Genomic DNA, 15,208 nt, shown 5'->3' on the forward strand with positions numbered 1-15,208 from the left:
TGTTTCAGGTGAGTTTTACCTGTGACCCACCTGCGGCATCACGTGACCATGTTTACCTATGGGGTTAAAGGGTAAACATACATGTACATGGAAGTTAGACAAACGCGTGGCAAAACATGATTGAAGCGAAGTATACCGTCTGAGTCGGAGTGTTCATGTTGTTCACAGGCTTGTACCGGACTCTTACACTCATGGAAAGACGATTTTAAATCTCAGAAGCGAGAGCAGTTGCTACTAGTCTTATTATCATAGGTGAGACATCTATCACAGTTCACTCTATACAGGTAAAAGTTGTTACACCTGTTTTTCTTTCGTACATATATATCGTTACGAGTAGGTGGGTTGTCTTGTGTTAACGAGGACTTTTCATTACTTTAGGAGTTGGAAATGGTGATCTGAAGATAGGTTTTTAAGGAAGAAAGAGGCCGCGCTGTAAGTGTATCTCAATACATGACGGAAGAGGGCACGTGTACTGTATATAGCCTCTCTGACAGATACCCCCAGTTCAGAAATGGAATAACCCTAGAAGCCATGTGGCTCATTTCTTGCGTTTTCTTTCCTGTACAGAATTTTGTATCCGTACCATGACGAAAAGAGGAATGGACACATTCCACTTGATCGTCCTTCCGATCGTCCTGTTGTGTTGTGTTGTGGGGATATGTGGTGAGACGGAGGTACACGGCACATGCACGAAGGATGATGGGGTGGACTGTGGTTCAACAAGCTCGAGTTTGGAAGTTTCACCGATTATCACAAAGCTTGATGGTGTAGAGGTATGCCGTATGGGTATACATGCACATGAACTACGTTCGGTCTTTTGTGGCAAGATTTAGGCCTGCGTCACATTTACAGACTGTGGCCCGGCCGGACAGCTTTCGTGAACGAAAGTATGATATAAAAGACACACAATTACATAAGACGTAAAGAGAACAGCACGGCCGGCCCCGGTTTGGAGTGTATTGGGGGAAAACAGACAGACAAACATCAGACAGACAGAGGGAGGGAGCCAGTGTTCGTATTTTGGGGAAATCTGATCCACTGGAAAGTTAACTACAGCCACTTTCTGTCTTAGGTCGGACATGTGCAAGATGTAATTCTTGGCGGGAAAACACATCAGATGACGACATTATCGATGAAGCCGCAAGTTCTAGGTAAGTACTAGTACTCATGTCGACTTTCCAGATTTCAATACATGTATTTCCATTGATTATAGATTTCTTACGAGACTGTCACTTAAAGCTTCTTTGAATAGAATCTTCAAGCAGGCTGCAACAGAAGGAACCACCGACAAAAATTAAGGCCTTTTCCGGAATAAAACAATCGGCACTTGCAGCAAAATCACAAGAAAGCTCAGTTTGCCATAACAGTTAATTGCATCATGCATGCAACCATCGCACGTCGGTACGTGCCCGGGCCCTTAGTCTTAAAGTACATTTAATATAGCGCTAGCTTTTCATCAGCCTGTCTTTATCGTTTCTGGTATTCCTTACAGAGATCAAGCATTTTTTGACGGATGAGGAGTGTGATCACGTGGTCCGGCTAGCTAAGAAGGACGGGATGTTCGACAGTGTGACCAACACTCCCACCAAGTCTGGCAGCGTCAAAGTCATGGACATGAACCAGGACACGGCTCTCAGTCTCAGGGAGGTGAGCGGCTGACGAAACTTCCTTAACCAGCAAAAACTGAAATGAAATCGATTTATTTGAATGTTGATTTGATTATATGCATGACCAAACAGAACATATTGTGGATCTGAATAAAGTCAAGTCAATCCTCTGGGAACCCCCAAACTGATGTGAGCGTGCGAATAAAAAATAAGTTTGGCAAAACAAGTTGCTTTCAGTATGAAATCTAAGTGGTCAGAAGGGTTGAACAAATGACTTGACACACTGAGTGAGGTATACAAAACACTAGATTTTCAATTTTGCTCTTTCACGTTTTCTATGACATTGGAATCTACTTTGGCATTTATTTAATGACATAAGTATCCGCTTCGGCATATAACTGCTCATTTTACAGCTGTTTGCAATTGGTACGATTTACAGTGTGTTTGAATTTTTTTTTCTATTTTTCGAAACGGCCGAAAATTGATGCGCGCGCGGATGTCATCCATATGATACTATCAACATGGCCTTAACAGTCGTTGCCTATTGTATGAGAATATGTGGACCAAATATCGTTCATATGCTTACTAATAAAAGATGTCATTTTCTTTTCAATTCAGTTTATTCTGACGATCGAGAACTCATTTGACATCTATTTGGATGAGGACGACATGCTGAAGATGTGAGTTGTTTACACATTCTGAAAGTTCCGGGAAAGTGCATTCAATCGAATGGTGTTCAGCACCAAGGACAGGTCCACTTACTCCACTACACACTAGTGTGTGGACGTCACTGATTACGTTAACAACATTGGACCGGCCCGGACGCGCAACTAGTAGAGAGAAACAAAACTCGTGTATTTGAATTTTTGCTATATCTTTATGCATTATGATTCTCCTCTTTTACCGACATGCACCAAAGCAATATCTAAAGTCTACCACGGTTTTCTGTTGCAGGTATTCCGAATTAGGCATGGATCGCAATGGTGACAGTGAGTCAAAGGCATTCCTTATCACTTAAACAAAGTTGTTTCCAAATCTTTGAAATTTCAACTTCCGCCGTTTTTTTCAGGACTTTCCGTTCTTGTTGTAGGTCATATGGTAACTCTTTATCTTTGCTATTTCCATCGTCCATATCTCAGCGGAGATATCAAGGGAAGAGCTTCATGGGCAAGATCCAAAGTCCGTCATTGATTGGTTGACGGACTACGTTGACAAACGGCCGTACAAAAAGTCCCGGATGAGCCGACAGGCCTGGTTGTACCCCAGCAAAATTCACGACAAGATTCTGGACGAGATACAAGAGAGGTGGATTTACACGGCTTTATCATAGCATACATCGCATATTTTTTCATTTGTGTTGGTAGTAATCATAGTACAATGCTGAACTTTCTTCACAAGATCAATACGGATGACTAAGGACGTTAAAAAAGGAATATTTTTTCAACCTCCTTGGGATGGCCAATCACTTCAGTCTTCAGAACGTAAACTCACTCGTAACACGCTTATGGGTCTGTAACTCTCGCGTTCTGAAGTGACTGGTCATCAGTATTGATCCTGAAGAATGCTACAGTGGTCGATTAAATTTTGATCCGTGTATACCTTTGTGTCGGAAGAAAGTTTAGCACTATAGCATCTGTCTTTCCTTCAAGTGATTGAAATGGACGTACATGTATGTCGGGGGATAATGCAATTGTACTAAAATTTTAGTACACCTTGATGGCTAGTTTGCCTCCATACGGAATCTTAAAGATCATGTACTGAGACATATCTTTTATCGTATAAATTTTTCCTCATCTAAATTGTTTGGATTTGCTTTCCCAGGGTGGTTAGCCTTGTGGGTTTGCCTCGCATTCTAATAGACAAGAACGACGAGTTCCAGGTGGTACAGTACGGGCCGAAGGGGCACTACCACGCGCACTGGGACTCCGGCAGCTGGGCCGAGAAGTACCCGTGCTGTCATCACGTCAAGAGCGGGGCGCGATGTAAGTCCTGCAGGTAAGGATAGAACATGCGCCGCGACATTTTGCGCGATAGTCTCTACCAGGCTGACTACGCTAGCTATTGTAGGGAGAATAATTTGCCAGGAGAGTTTTGCTACCCGGAGCTGTCGGCCAACCGCGCAACGGAGGGGAAACTTGAACCTTAGTGTGGACTGACTCCCCTGGCCAATTTCCAGACTTTTTGCCGAATTCTACGATCCCCGCACCCCCATAGGAATGCCTGGTGGAGGCTAGCGCCGAGGTAAGATTACATCTGCAAAACCCTTTTCAAAGGAGGGGGAAAGGAGGAATACTTATTTGGGTATGTATTTGATCGAATGGTGTTCAGCACCAAGGACAGGTCCAGCTTACTCCACTACCGTACTGTACTGTACTGCACTAGTATGTGGACGTCACTGATATACGTTAGCAACACCGGACCGGACGCGCGACTTGGATTTGTTCAGCTCACTTCTTCAGATTATCTAACATTGTCTCCATAAGTACAAATTGATATTGACAGAAGATTGCGACACCTCAATTTTCTCTATCTCTTCCTCCCTCTGTTTCTCTGGTCATATTACAGAGGCCGGTGAACCGTTAACCAAATGTCTGAAAGTGCTACTTATCGATTTTTTGTATAAAAAAATTCATTCATGCCTTTCCTTTCCTTTTCTCCTACCGTAGGTTCATGACCGTGCTCCTGTACCTGAATGAAGTGGAGGGAGGCGGCGCTACTGCCTTTCCTATCGCGAACAACGAGACATTCAACGAAAATGTGAGAACCTTCTTTTAATTCACATTAGGGATTAGACCATCCTAGTATCTCACTGAAGCTGCGGTACGTTAGCGGCGTCGCTGTGGCCGAACGATTTGACAGATCTCTCAACGATTTTTATCGATGAAAACGAACCATTTCATGAAGTTTGTTGTCTTCCAGTTATGATTTTCCATTGTAAAGTCAAGGGTAACACAAATCCATTTTAGGTGTACGGCTGCCAACGTTCAGTGAGATGCCCGGCCCGCTTTAGTAGCAAGAATATCTAAAAGGTCTTGCCCAAAGTCGTTATGCTTTGACTCTCCTCTGTCCATGATGTTGATCTTATGATCTATATATTAATCCTTATTCATCTCTGATGTGTTTTCGTCATATTTTGCTCTAGTCATTCCGGATGAGCGGTAAGATTAACCTCCATCGGCACTGTGAAGACGCCAACTTAGTCGTCCCGGCGGAGAAGGGGAAGGCTATCATCTGGTACAACCACCACCTGGATCCTACAACGGGTAAGAACTAATAAACTATTCCTACAATATTGATATCATATTTATACCATATTCAGCATCTCTCTGTCTTAGATTTCTGCGTACAGTGCTGAAATGATACTGCACTCGTACCCAATGCGTATAAGTGAGGGTGACACCAAAATGATGTTATGGAGAGATTCTAAATTTATATACAGGTCAATATGGCCATATCCATGATAATCAAGTTTGGTAATCTTTTGAGTGACTGTTATGTCGATTGGGACTTTCGTAAAGGCTCATAGTTTATAAAACACCATTGTCAATGAGTTTTCTTGCTGTTCGACATACATGTATGCCATTGATAGGGTAGCATACGTGTAAATTAAAGAAATGCCAACGTCACAATTCCTGTCCTTACAGGGTGGGTGGGAGAAATGGACAGTTTCACTCTGCACGGGGGGTGTGGCGTCACCAGTGGACACAAGTGGATCGCTAACAAGTGGATACTGGTCAGCGACAAGCGAGACAAGGACCTGGACCCTAACTTCAAACCCAACAGAGCATAAGCTGTACGGTCAAAGATGTCCTACGTACAGTGTACACCATCTAAAACATTTCTGGAAGTGTCCTCATGACTTTTTCCTAAAACACGGACATTGTGTAGATGTATCGAACTTTCAAAGCAAAAGGGTTTGTCATTACTGGAGAGCAACAAAATAGAAATATTTTGTCAACAGCTATTGTTTAGTTGTAAGCTAAGTTTAAATGTATTTTTGTATGAAAAGAACATTGTTATGACGTACGCCTTTCTGCTTCTTCCCGTGGTTACCTTTGAAAGTACTTTCAGTCAGCACAAATTCAGCCTGTGTATGAAACTATGAATTATCAAGTTACGGCTGCAGTAGCTCTATGTACTTTTATATACAATGCAGATTTGTTACACCCTTACAAATCTTGCAACGTTTTTTTTTTACACATTGAATGTTTTTTTTTGCAAATTTGATGTAGTGATGGTAACTGGTTAAATGTGTGCAATACTTCTGTGGTGCGGAGCTGGTGTGATGTTAACATGCATTTATGGTTGGGAGAAATACCGAAAGATTAGAACTTTAATCACTGATTTGTATGATGTCATGTGCTTCCTTAATGTTGATTGTTATCATTGTGATACAGCATCAATGGCTGACTAGGCTGGATGAAGAGTTCACAAGTTTGATATCTGGCAATGGCATTCTTGGCTAGATGTTGTGTCCATGGGAATGGCACAAACCTATTAAAGATAGTCATCACGGCTAGATTTTCAGGCTCCAAAGTCTTTGGTTCCTTTATTCAATTCTTCTATCAAAGATACTGAAAAAGGCAGTATGTAGCCTGGAAATGGCACTTTTTCTGAGAGACTTTAAAGTCATTTAATACCTCAGTAGGGTTTGTACAACTCAGTCCACATATTTTCAATTGTACAATTATACAAACAAATTCTAGAAAATATAATTCTACTGTTTAAAGCAAGTTGAAACATTCAACCTTTTGTTTTTCATCGTGGTTGACTCTAATAAAGCAACAAGTTTTCAAGTGTTCATCATAGTGTAATCTTTATGTATCTACATATTAATTTGTTTTATTTTGTCAAGAGCACATGACATCAAAGTTGGCCAACTAGGACAAAATATATATAACAGCATAATATAGAAATTGTTGAGAAAATACACACAGAAAACAATGTGAAATGACATAAAAGAAGCTCCAAATATCAAACTGAAATGCTCTATTTAAAGTACTCTTGAATATAATAGCTATTCATCTGAATATTACATACACCTCCAGAAAACAAAAACTACAAAATATATACACATTTCCACATGCAACACAAGGGACTTACAGGAAAATACTGACAAAAAAGTACATCATTGAGTTTCTTAAAAGCCTCTAGGCTGAGCTTATGATATCAGAGGTGAAATTTGATAGAAACACACCTCTTGGTTTGATGAGCCTATAGACCAATTTTCATTACTATATATGCGCAGCATTTTTGATTATTCTGAACAGAAGAACATCAGGATTTCTGCAGTTCCAGGAGAAATTTGGAACAGTTTTGATATTTTTATCCAAGACTAGCATTGCATACTGAAATTTTGGCCCATCAGCAATCTGCAAATTAGTTCAAACTAAAAAATGTCAGTATCAATTACAAAGAATCACAGTAGTTGTATGTCCTGATATTCGGGTTGTGGGGACTGTTTCATCATCCAAACATCTGCCAGAAAACATTCTGCAGCATTGTGTTATCAAAATGATTTTCTCTGTACTTATAAGGGTACAGTAAAGATTCTATACATGTGTACAGAAACCCTACCAACCTTCCTATTTTAACCTCCTTGACCAAATAAGTCAACATGATGTTTGCCTGGGCTTTTAGATCATTCTGAGATGGATCATTTCTGAAAACAAAATCGCCCTTTTTCTCATTCCTACAAAATCTCTATATAATGTGTTTATCTCCCACAAGAACTACATATACTATCAATAATGAAATTTAAACAATTGAATATGAGTGGCATTTCAGGCACTTTTCAACCTCTCCACATTGTAGCTGAATATGGCACAATGTTTTATACACATTAGAAAAGTCCTTTATATTTGCTTTTGAATGGGAAGCAAGAATTCACAAGAAGACACCAGTTGATATTACAGTACATTCAAATTGTGCATTTCCAACTAGTGTTTCCTTCACATACTTACAAAACTATTGGCACATGGTTGACACCATCTTGTCATCATCAATGGCACTTCAATACTAGTACACTTAGTCTAGTAATCTAGTAATCTAATCTGTACAAATATACATGAACAATAGAATTGCTTTGTAACAAATAAACCTACCAGCAGTACTGGCACTTACTGTGTGCTTTTAAAAGTGGCATGTTTCTGTCTTGCACATTATGACGGATGCAGAATTTCATAATGTTATGTGCTTGTGCTCTGTTTGTAGCAGATGGAATGTTGGAATGTTTTTCAACCCTAATTTTCAACCCTAATTTGATAAAAATAATTTTCAAGACAAAGGCGATGCCAGGATCTTCACTACAGGTGTAGCAGGGTATAAAACAGCCCTGGAAAGAATGCACTTGGCCAATTAATGCCAGGGGTGTTGTTTAGCCTGCTACACCTGTAACTATGTTGATCAGGATAGCATGTTAACTTAGCATTTCCTACTGTGGTAAAAACTTGCCAGAAAGTTGCAAATTGCACGGAAAACAGGCACTGATATCCAGCATTTTGTCCATCATCGGTATCATTGCAACATGCAAGCTGGTTAACCTCGGGCATCCCAAGTTCCCAGGAGTCCAGCAGAAATCCAGTGCTGTATGGTATCCATGGAATACTGAGGGTTACTACAGTCTAATGTATTCTACCTCTGCAGTACAAATGACAGTGTAGCCAGGATACTGAACCCTACAGTCAGACACAGCACCTTGAGAAGTCTGTCCCCGTCCTTTTCCAGCTCACGCCCGAGGATCTCGAAGAACGTGACATGGATGAACGTGCCCGCGGCGAGCCCCTGGAGGATTGCACTGATCACTGCTGTCACAAACCCTGGCTGGGTCTGCGGAAACACAGTTCAATTGGTTAAAAACATGACAACCACATCAGCTATCAAAGGCACATAGCTTAAAAGTTGATATATAGAAATGTATCAGTGGAAGAAACCATCCCAATAGTGTGCAAAAGAAACAAGGAAACCAGTCTACTTCTTTCTTCCTTATGTTCTTAATTCACTTTCCTACGTGCTAGCATTTATGCTTATTACACTTTATACTACATACGTCTGCTGATGATGTACATAGATGTACCTTGTTGGTCTGTTTATCATCACTTTGTCTGTCACTTTTATATCATCACATGTAACTTTTTGCAAACATCTATGGCCATACTAAACTGTGATGTCTTTCACCCACACATGCAGTTAGACACTTATGTCATTGTAGTATGTAACAAAAGGCATCCACAGTATGTGTACAGCACAATGTATGCCTCTTTTTTTTAACAACCCACCTGGATGCCCATCCCAGCGCCCATGCCGGCCGGTACCATGACACAGAACAGTAGTGCCAGTTTCACCACGGTGGGCGTCTTCATGTTAGCGGAGACCAGGTTCACGCCCAGCGCGAAGGCTGCCAGACACTCGTGGATCATCACTCCTATGTACAGGTTCACAAATACTCCCATGTCCTCCTGGAGGCCTAGACAGAAGAGAAAAATACATTTAGTACCTTGCTTTTTTAAACATAACCTAGCCTTTTCACAATATTAATGCTACAGAAAGATGAATGAACTATGATTCAAATTATACATATCATATTCAAAATTTACATAATGTCATAGGCATGCATGAACCAGAAAGAAGACATGTAAGACTGATAAAATTGTTAATTTTATGGCACAGTTACATGGACTCCAAAATAAATGATTCAGTTCTAATGTTAATGTATTATCTATTGTGAAAGTAAACTGTATGAAAAATTGAGTGCCACTGCCTCTGAGTTACAAAAACACAAAAAATTTCCTCTTTACTAATAAATAAGATACTATATCTTTTTACATGGACTAGGACTAGGTTATACAAACTACCTACTCTCTTAGCAGAGATTGTTAGGAAATGGTGCTAGCAGAAAAAAACAGGGCATATAAAAAGACAGTCACTATCTTCCCCGCCAATTGCTCAGAGACTACTCACCCATGGCCAGCCCCTCGAACACAGAGTGCACAGACAGCGCCAAAAGCAGCACATAGGAGCGGAACGAACTCAGCTCTCCCACACCCTCAAAATGGTCGTGGTGCAGGTGGCCGTTGTGCGTGCTGTAACGTAAACTCTGCTGTTCTGCATCTGATGAGGATTCGCTGTCCGAGTCCGACTCGCTACTTCTGCCCAGCCGACTGGTTTGTTTACTGACAGGAAAGAAAAACAGCATGTCAGGTGTGGCATCTGGATTGTTCCTTTCAAACAAGATATGATGGCAACAAACATTCTGCACTTTGTATAGTTTCTTCTTTGACAATTCACAATGTGCGTCTATCAGACTGAATACCTCTAGCTAAAATTTTGTAATCATATCAACAGGGCAAAGTGGTATTGTTCGACATACATTCCTAACATTTGGTCTTGTATGAAGAATAATTTGATCAAGTACTAGAAGCTTAGATTTCTCCCCACTGCCTAACCTACATATTTGGTACCAATAGGCTAAATGTACTTTAGAAGGAGAAGGGTTAAAACTGTTGACCTGCTGAGATTTTTTTTAGCCAATTTAACCCCCCCCCCCCCCCCCCCTGAGCTGTGTGATTGATCAGATCAGTAAAATTGGACCTATTCTGTGCTGCTGCTGCAGATATACAGTACCTCCCGAATAGATGTGGTTTGCTGCGGTATGCCGCATTTAAGTGAGAAATGCCCCAAACCCAAGATACTCGACCAACATACAGGCATTATATACGTTCATATATACTTGGGTATAGCAGGACAAGGGTTAACTTAGAAATAAACCAACCACTGCAGTAGTGTAGTTAGGAAAAGCCTTACCTGCTGCCTAGTGTCTCCATCTTCAGTAAGCCTGTTCTCTGGGGTTTCTTCTGACAGGAGTGAACCACCTGTTCTACAAACACTGACAGGAGCAGACCAACCTGGACAGGGGGAGGGGGGTGATGGGCATAGGTTACAGGAAATTAGCCTGGTATCTAAATACTATCTATTTATATTAGCTTCACTTCAATGTTCACTTCAACCTTCACTTCAACTGAGGTAGCTGCATAGTCTTTGTAATGTACACATCACAGGGCTGTAACTATCCCCTCGCGGCAATGTGGCATGGGCTGCTATAAGCACAATTTAATCAGGCTACTGTGCAGGGAAGTGACCATTGAATGGAATTAGAGTTAAGATGGGGATGGATACTATGGACTTCAGGAAAATCAGACTACTACTAAAGATCAAGGTACTGAAATTTAATTGATATATGAGCTGGCTTTGCTTACCTCCCAATGCAGGCAAGCAAATTTCCTTCACTGCCTGGGAAGACTAATGTTTTGAATTTTGGAGATTTAGAATTACATTTTTAAGCATGTACGATGTAGGTTGGGATTATCTGTAATCATTATGTGGAGGCAAATAACATCAACTTACAATAGTGACTGTCTCGGCTAGCGGGTAGTTAACTTTAATGTCCTTCATGGTCAGGGCATTCTCCACTTTCTCCCTGACCGTTGGCAACAGGCCCAGAAAACACGTGGCCAGGAATACTCCGCCAGCGAAACACGACATCAGGCCCAGCGCACGCGACGTCCGCCGCTGTCTCTGTCCGAAGTCTGTCTGTGGCCGAGCGACACACTTGAGTGGAATGATAGTCATAATGAAGAGGCCGATGAACGTGCCTCCCAGGCACAGGCCCTTTACTACCAACAGCTCCATGGTTTTAGTCTTCCTCCAGTTACACAGATCCTGTGAAAAAGAAATTGAGTGTTGTCAGAATGTTTGGTAACAGATAAGTAAGTAACAGATTCAAATTATGTCATGTAGTGTTTGCATATTCCTTTCACATTCTAGATGTTCAGTATCATTATCATTATTACATACATCCTCAGTACTGGCAAGGATCCTTTACAATGTAATAATGGGGGAGAATTTGCACTGGGGTGTACTTAATGATATTTTCTGTGTACTCAGCTTGTGAAAACACCAGATAATACCATGATAAGGGTACTGTGATGGAAAAATTTTGAATGGAAAAATTGTGTAATTGCTAGTAATGGGAGAGTCAATGTTTATGATACAGTGTGGTCCGTCTGCCTTGCTTCTATATATATCATATATTGATTTCTCATTAGTACATGTACGTGTACATGATGATATCTTTTGATAAATGAGAGTAAATCTAACACATTGACTCTAAATACTAATGGCTGATAAATACTAAATACTTGTAGCAACAAAGAAATATCTTCCATAACGATAAAATTTCCATTACTACAAAGGAGTATCTCTGATTCCACTGAAAACTGCGCATGTATGCTGTAATGTCATGTTAACAGTGGACGTTATCACCACCATGTAAGTGTTGTATCAATAAACACCTTGACTACACACTAAACAACACGGCATGTGATTTAATCTCAACGTTTGACGTCAACTTCAACAGTCAAACTTCTGCACCAAATGCGAGATAATCTCACCAGCAAATGATGTGAAAGACCACAAATGTTAGCATAGGAAAACAAAAAACAAATTGAGATTTTATTGCAGAAGGAGATATGAATGACTTCCCTGGTATCCAGACCTATATAACGCTAGTTCACCTTTATCCATGGGGTGACCTTTATCCGTTGTTTTTAAAAACAGTACATTTAGGGGTATTAAGTCTAAGGACTGTGATTTCAAATTTGCAATATTTTAAAAATGTTCCAATTTGAAACGACCGTCCATCCACTTCATATCCCTAAATATGCTTTTTTTTTACAAACAACGGATATAGGTTACCCTTGGATAAAGGTGAACCAGCGTTACTGATTATATTTGCTTCCTAACTACTTTTTCTACAGTTGAGAAATGTACGTGAGCTGTACATGACTGGAGACCAGGTAAATACATGACTGCTGACTGTGCTATAAGTGTAACTTCCATATAGTAACTGCTTTGTGCTATCAGCCACCTGGCTATTGTGCTGTGGTTGCTAGAAATTATCAGCTCTCAATAATTGGGATTTGTCAAAAACCACAAAGTATAGAGGCTATAATCATGTGATAACCATGATTACAATGCTCATAATGAGTACCTACCAGTATATAGTGGTACTACCTGGCCATATGATGTTAATTATACCAAGAACTTCTATGTAATGTTCTTGATTCTACATGTACCTGTTGCACAATACTCTCTCTCTAGTATTGCACAAATATCCTGTTCCATTGACAGCCCTGTATGACTTTGAGTCTATTTGGACTGCAACAACACAATGCACAATGGACTTCCAGGCATGAAAAAGGGATCTTAAACAATGAACATATTCAGCAGTATGTGACACATAATTTTGACACCTTTAGCCTACTAGGGACTTGATCTGTTTGGTTTTTAATAGTACATGTACCAGGGCTGTTTCAAGCTTAAGTTTCTTTCCATCTCACTCACTATTTGGGAGCCCATGTTGTTCAATTTGTTATCAAATCTCCAATTTTAATTTATGTCATTCCATGTCATAGAAGTTCAGATATTTAAATGGTAGGGAGAAATTTATGTCAATCCCAGGACGGAGGGACGGATCCTCTGGAATCAGCTTCTGATTGGTTCCCATGTTTGGTAGCGGAGTCAGAGAGATGGTTAGGAGTTGAACTGGCCATTTACATGTGACGTCACTGCTGTCACACCTGTCACTTGAAGCTGAGTCAATTTGAACACTTGTGTATAATGTGTTTACTACGTGACTGTTATTACAAATCCAATCCAAATTTACCTGGCAACTTCCACGTTCAATCATCAAGCATGGCATGGTACTAAAATCCCCATTGTAACAGTTATAAACAGGTATGCTATATACTCAGTGTTTTCAGTGAAACAGGCAGGTGGTTACTAACATGTTGATGTCCTTGGTTTAGTTTACACACCAGTGAATTGCAGCTTAAGCATTCAAAACTTTTTGTGTTTTAATGGCAAGTTTTCTTCTGACAATAGTTGCTTCACTGCGCGATTATCAATATCATGCACTTAATAACAGTTCTTTGTGGGGGTCAGAAGATGATACTGTAGATGTCCAAAAATGCTTGATCCACTCAAGGAGCTTTCATCACAAATAAACCTTGATTCAATGCAATGCAAGCAGCTGCGTCCATCTCCATTTTAATTTGGTGTCCCTATGATGTCACCAGAAAATCTTTGCCATGTACAAACATGTCCCAAACAACTCTGCTAGTAACATTTTTATCATGGCTCCTTCCCTGTAGTCGAGGATGTGAGGGAAGTTCTGGAAGATTTACAATGTAAGACTTTTATAATGTTAGATGGTTTGATGATGACTGTGTTGGAAAGTGACATAGGCAAGTTGCTATTAAACCTGGATGAACATGAAATTGACACCTTTGCAGTGTTTATTTAGTCTGCTACTGTGGCTCTTTTGTTGTAATATGACTCTGGTTGTTGAAAATCACCTTGATTGAATCAATGTCTAATCACAGTCATAACATACCGTTTGGGCAATTTCACAATCTGCCGTGAGATCGTCTGGCGCAGCGGCGGGATTTGTGCCTCGTGACCGAGAGGTGGCGAGTTCGAATCCCGCTGCGTGTCACCGATCTTGTGCCCTTGGGAAAGGCACTTTACACGTATTTCCTCACTATACTCAGGTGAAAAATGAGTACCTAGCTTCGGCTAGGGCCGTCCCTCGGATAGGACGTTAAATGGAGGTCCCGTGTATGGGGAGAGTCACACCCTATGCACGTTAAAGAACCCCCACACGTGCGATGGTGCGGTGTGAGATGGAACAAACCCCTCTGTCTGGAGTTGGTGATTCACTTCAAATCACCCGGTTGGAGGCCTGGCGAACCTCCATACCGTATCAGCCAGCGAAAGGGTATATCACCCCGTAAGGGGCGGTGTAACCCCGCCGCGTGTAGACATGTGCGAACATGTGCACATGTGTGTATGGCGGCTTTGAAAAGGTGTTCTTAACACCTGTTTCGCCATACCCTCCAAATGGAGAATCCTAATAAATAAATAAAAACAATCAACATCTTATGGCTATATTAAACATGTACACCCTTGTGTACACAAACACTTTCTACATGGAGTCGATGGACATAATCTGCATGAAACACAACAAAGAAGGTAAAGACAAACACCTTGCTGATGGGCTCCGCTGTCTGCCTGGCTGCGCCTGAAAACTCCTGCTCTCAGAACCACACGCCGGAAAATCATCAACCACAACAAAAGCTTTTATACAGTTCAGCTGGAGCCTGCTGAGTGCTGTGGTACACCTGAAAAGAAAATGGCCGTCTAAAACTCCTGAAATACCAGGTCTTTCCTTTCCTTTGTAACGTTGTCGTTTTCCTCAGTAGCTAGGTTTCCGACATAGGTCCGGGTTCTCTAAATAAGTCTTTGCACTTCGCACTCAAGTGCTCCATCTGTTGGCGCAAGTCCTCGTGCTAGAACCGCGGTCAATTTGTCCATATGTACGTGTCCCAATAATCCACACTACTACATCGACCTGCAGCCGGATTTCACTGACGTAACCCGGAAGTTTACGGTGATGTTGGAGACCGAGCAGAAGCGCCGCCTAGTGATGCAATGATGTAACACAGTATGTAAGTTCTGAGCGGTGTATGAGTGTGTTCTGTCCA

General features: G+C 41.0%; 2 protein-coding genes across 2 annotated transcripts; one reads left to right on the top strand and one right to left on the bottom strand.

Moving 5' to 3' along the window:
- The first annotated feature begins 23 nt into the window (after nucleotides 1-23).
- LOC118432581 (transmembrane prolyl 4-hydroxylase-like) lies at nucleotides 24-7,269 on the top strand. The gene is made up of 11 exons (XM_035844210.1): nucleotides 24-252; nucleotides 568-773; nucleotides 1,073-1,151; nucleotides 1,493-1,647; nucleotides 2,226-2,287; nucleotides 2,562-2,596; nucleotides 2,747-2,912; nucleotides 3,429-3,602; nucleotides 4,274-4,364; nucleotides 4,750-4,870; nucleotides 5,252-7,269. The coding sequence occupies exons 2-11, from the start codon at nucleotides 585-587 to the stop codon at nucleotides 5,395-5,397; spliced, it is 1,218 nt and encodes a 405-aa protein (XP_035700103.1). The 5' UTR covers nucleotides 24-252; nucleotides 568-584; the 3' UTR covers nucleotides 5,398-7,269.
- LOC118432585 (zinc transporter ZIP3-like) lies at nucleotides 6,397-15,134 on the bottom strand. The gene is made up of 6 exons (XM_035844216.1): nucleotides 14,711-15,134; nucleotides 11,010-11,324; nucleotides 10,410-10,510; nucleotides 9,567-9,778; nucleotides 8,885-9,072; nucleotides 6,397-8,435 (listed from the first exon to the last, which is right to left on the bottom strand). Exons 2-6 carry the CDS (start codon nucleotides 11,292-11,294, stop codon nucleotides 8,241-8,243), a joined length of 981 nt encoding a protein of 326 aa, XP_035700109.1. The 5' UTR covers nucleotides 11,295-11,324; nucleotides 14,711-15,134; the 3' UTR covers nucleotides 6,397-8,240.
- Between the last annotated feature and the right edge of the window lie 74 nt (nucleotides 15,135-15,208).

Source organism: Branchiostoma floridae, chromosome 15 (assembly GCF_000003815.2).
Source record: "Branchiostoma floridae strain S238N-H82 chromosome 15, Bfl_VNyyK, whole genome shotgun sequence".
Classification (NCBI taxonomy): Eukaryota; Metazoa; Chordata; class Leptocardii; order Amphioxiformes; family Branchiostomatidae; genus Branchiostoma; species Branchiostoma floridae.

What these genes read in the sequence shown, in the direction of transcription:
- LOC118432581 (XM_035844210.1), top strand. Translation starts at nt 585, where the DNA reads ATGACGAAAAGAGGAATGGACACATTCCACTTGATCGTCCTTCCGATC. An exon ending in CATGGATCGCAATGGTGACA is followed by an intron (nt 2,597 to 2,746) that starts GTGAGTCAAAGG and finishes TCCATATCTCAG; the next exon opens with CGGAGATATCAAGGGAAGAG. An exon ending in CCACCTGGATCCTACAACGG is followed by an intron (nt 4,871 to 5,251) that starts GTAAGAACTAAT and finishes CTGTCCTTACAG; the next exon opens with GGTGGGTGGGAGAAATGGAC.
- LOC118432585 (XM_035844216.1), bottom strand. Translation starts at nt 11,294, where the DNA reads ATGGAGCTGTTGGTAGTAAAGGGCCTGTGCCTGGGAGGCACGTTCATC. An exon ending in TAGCCGAGACAGTCACTATT is followed by an intron (nt 10,511 to 11,009) that starts GTAAGTTGATGT and finishes CCCCCTGTCCAG; the next exon opens with GTTGGTCTGCTCCTGTCAGT. An exon ending in GCGCTGGGATGGGCATCCAG is followed by an intron (nt 8,436 to 8,884) that starts GTGGGTTGTTAA and finishes GTGTTTCCGCAG; the next exon opens with ACCCAGCCAGGGTTTGTGAC.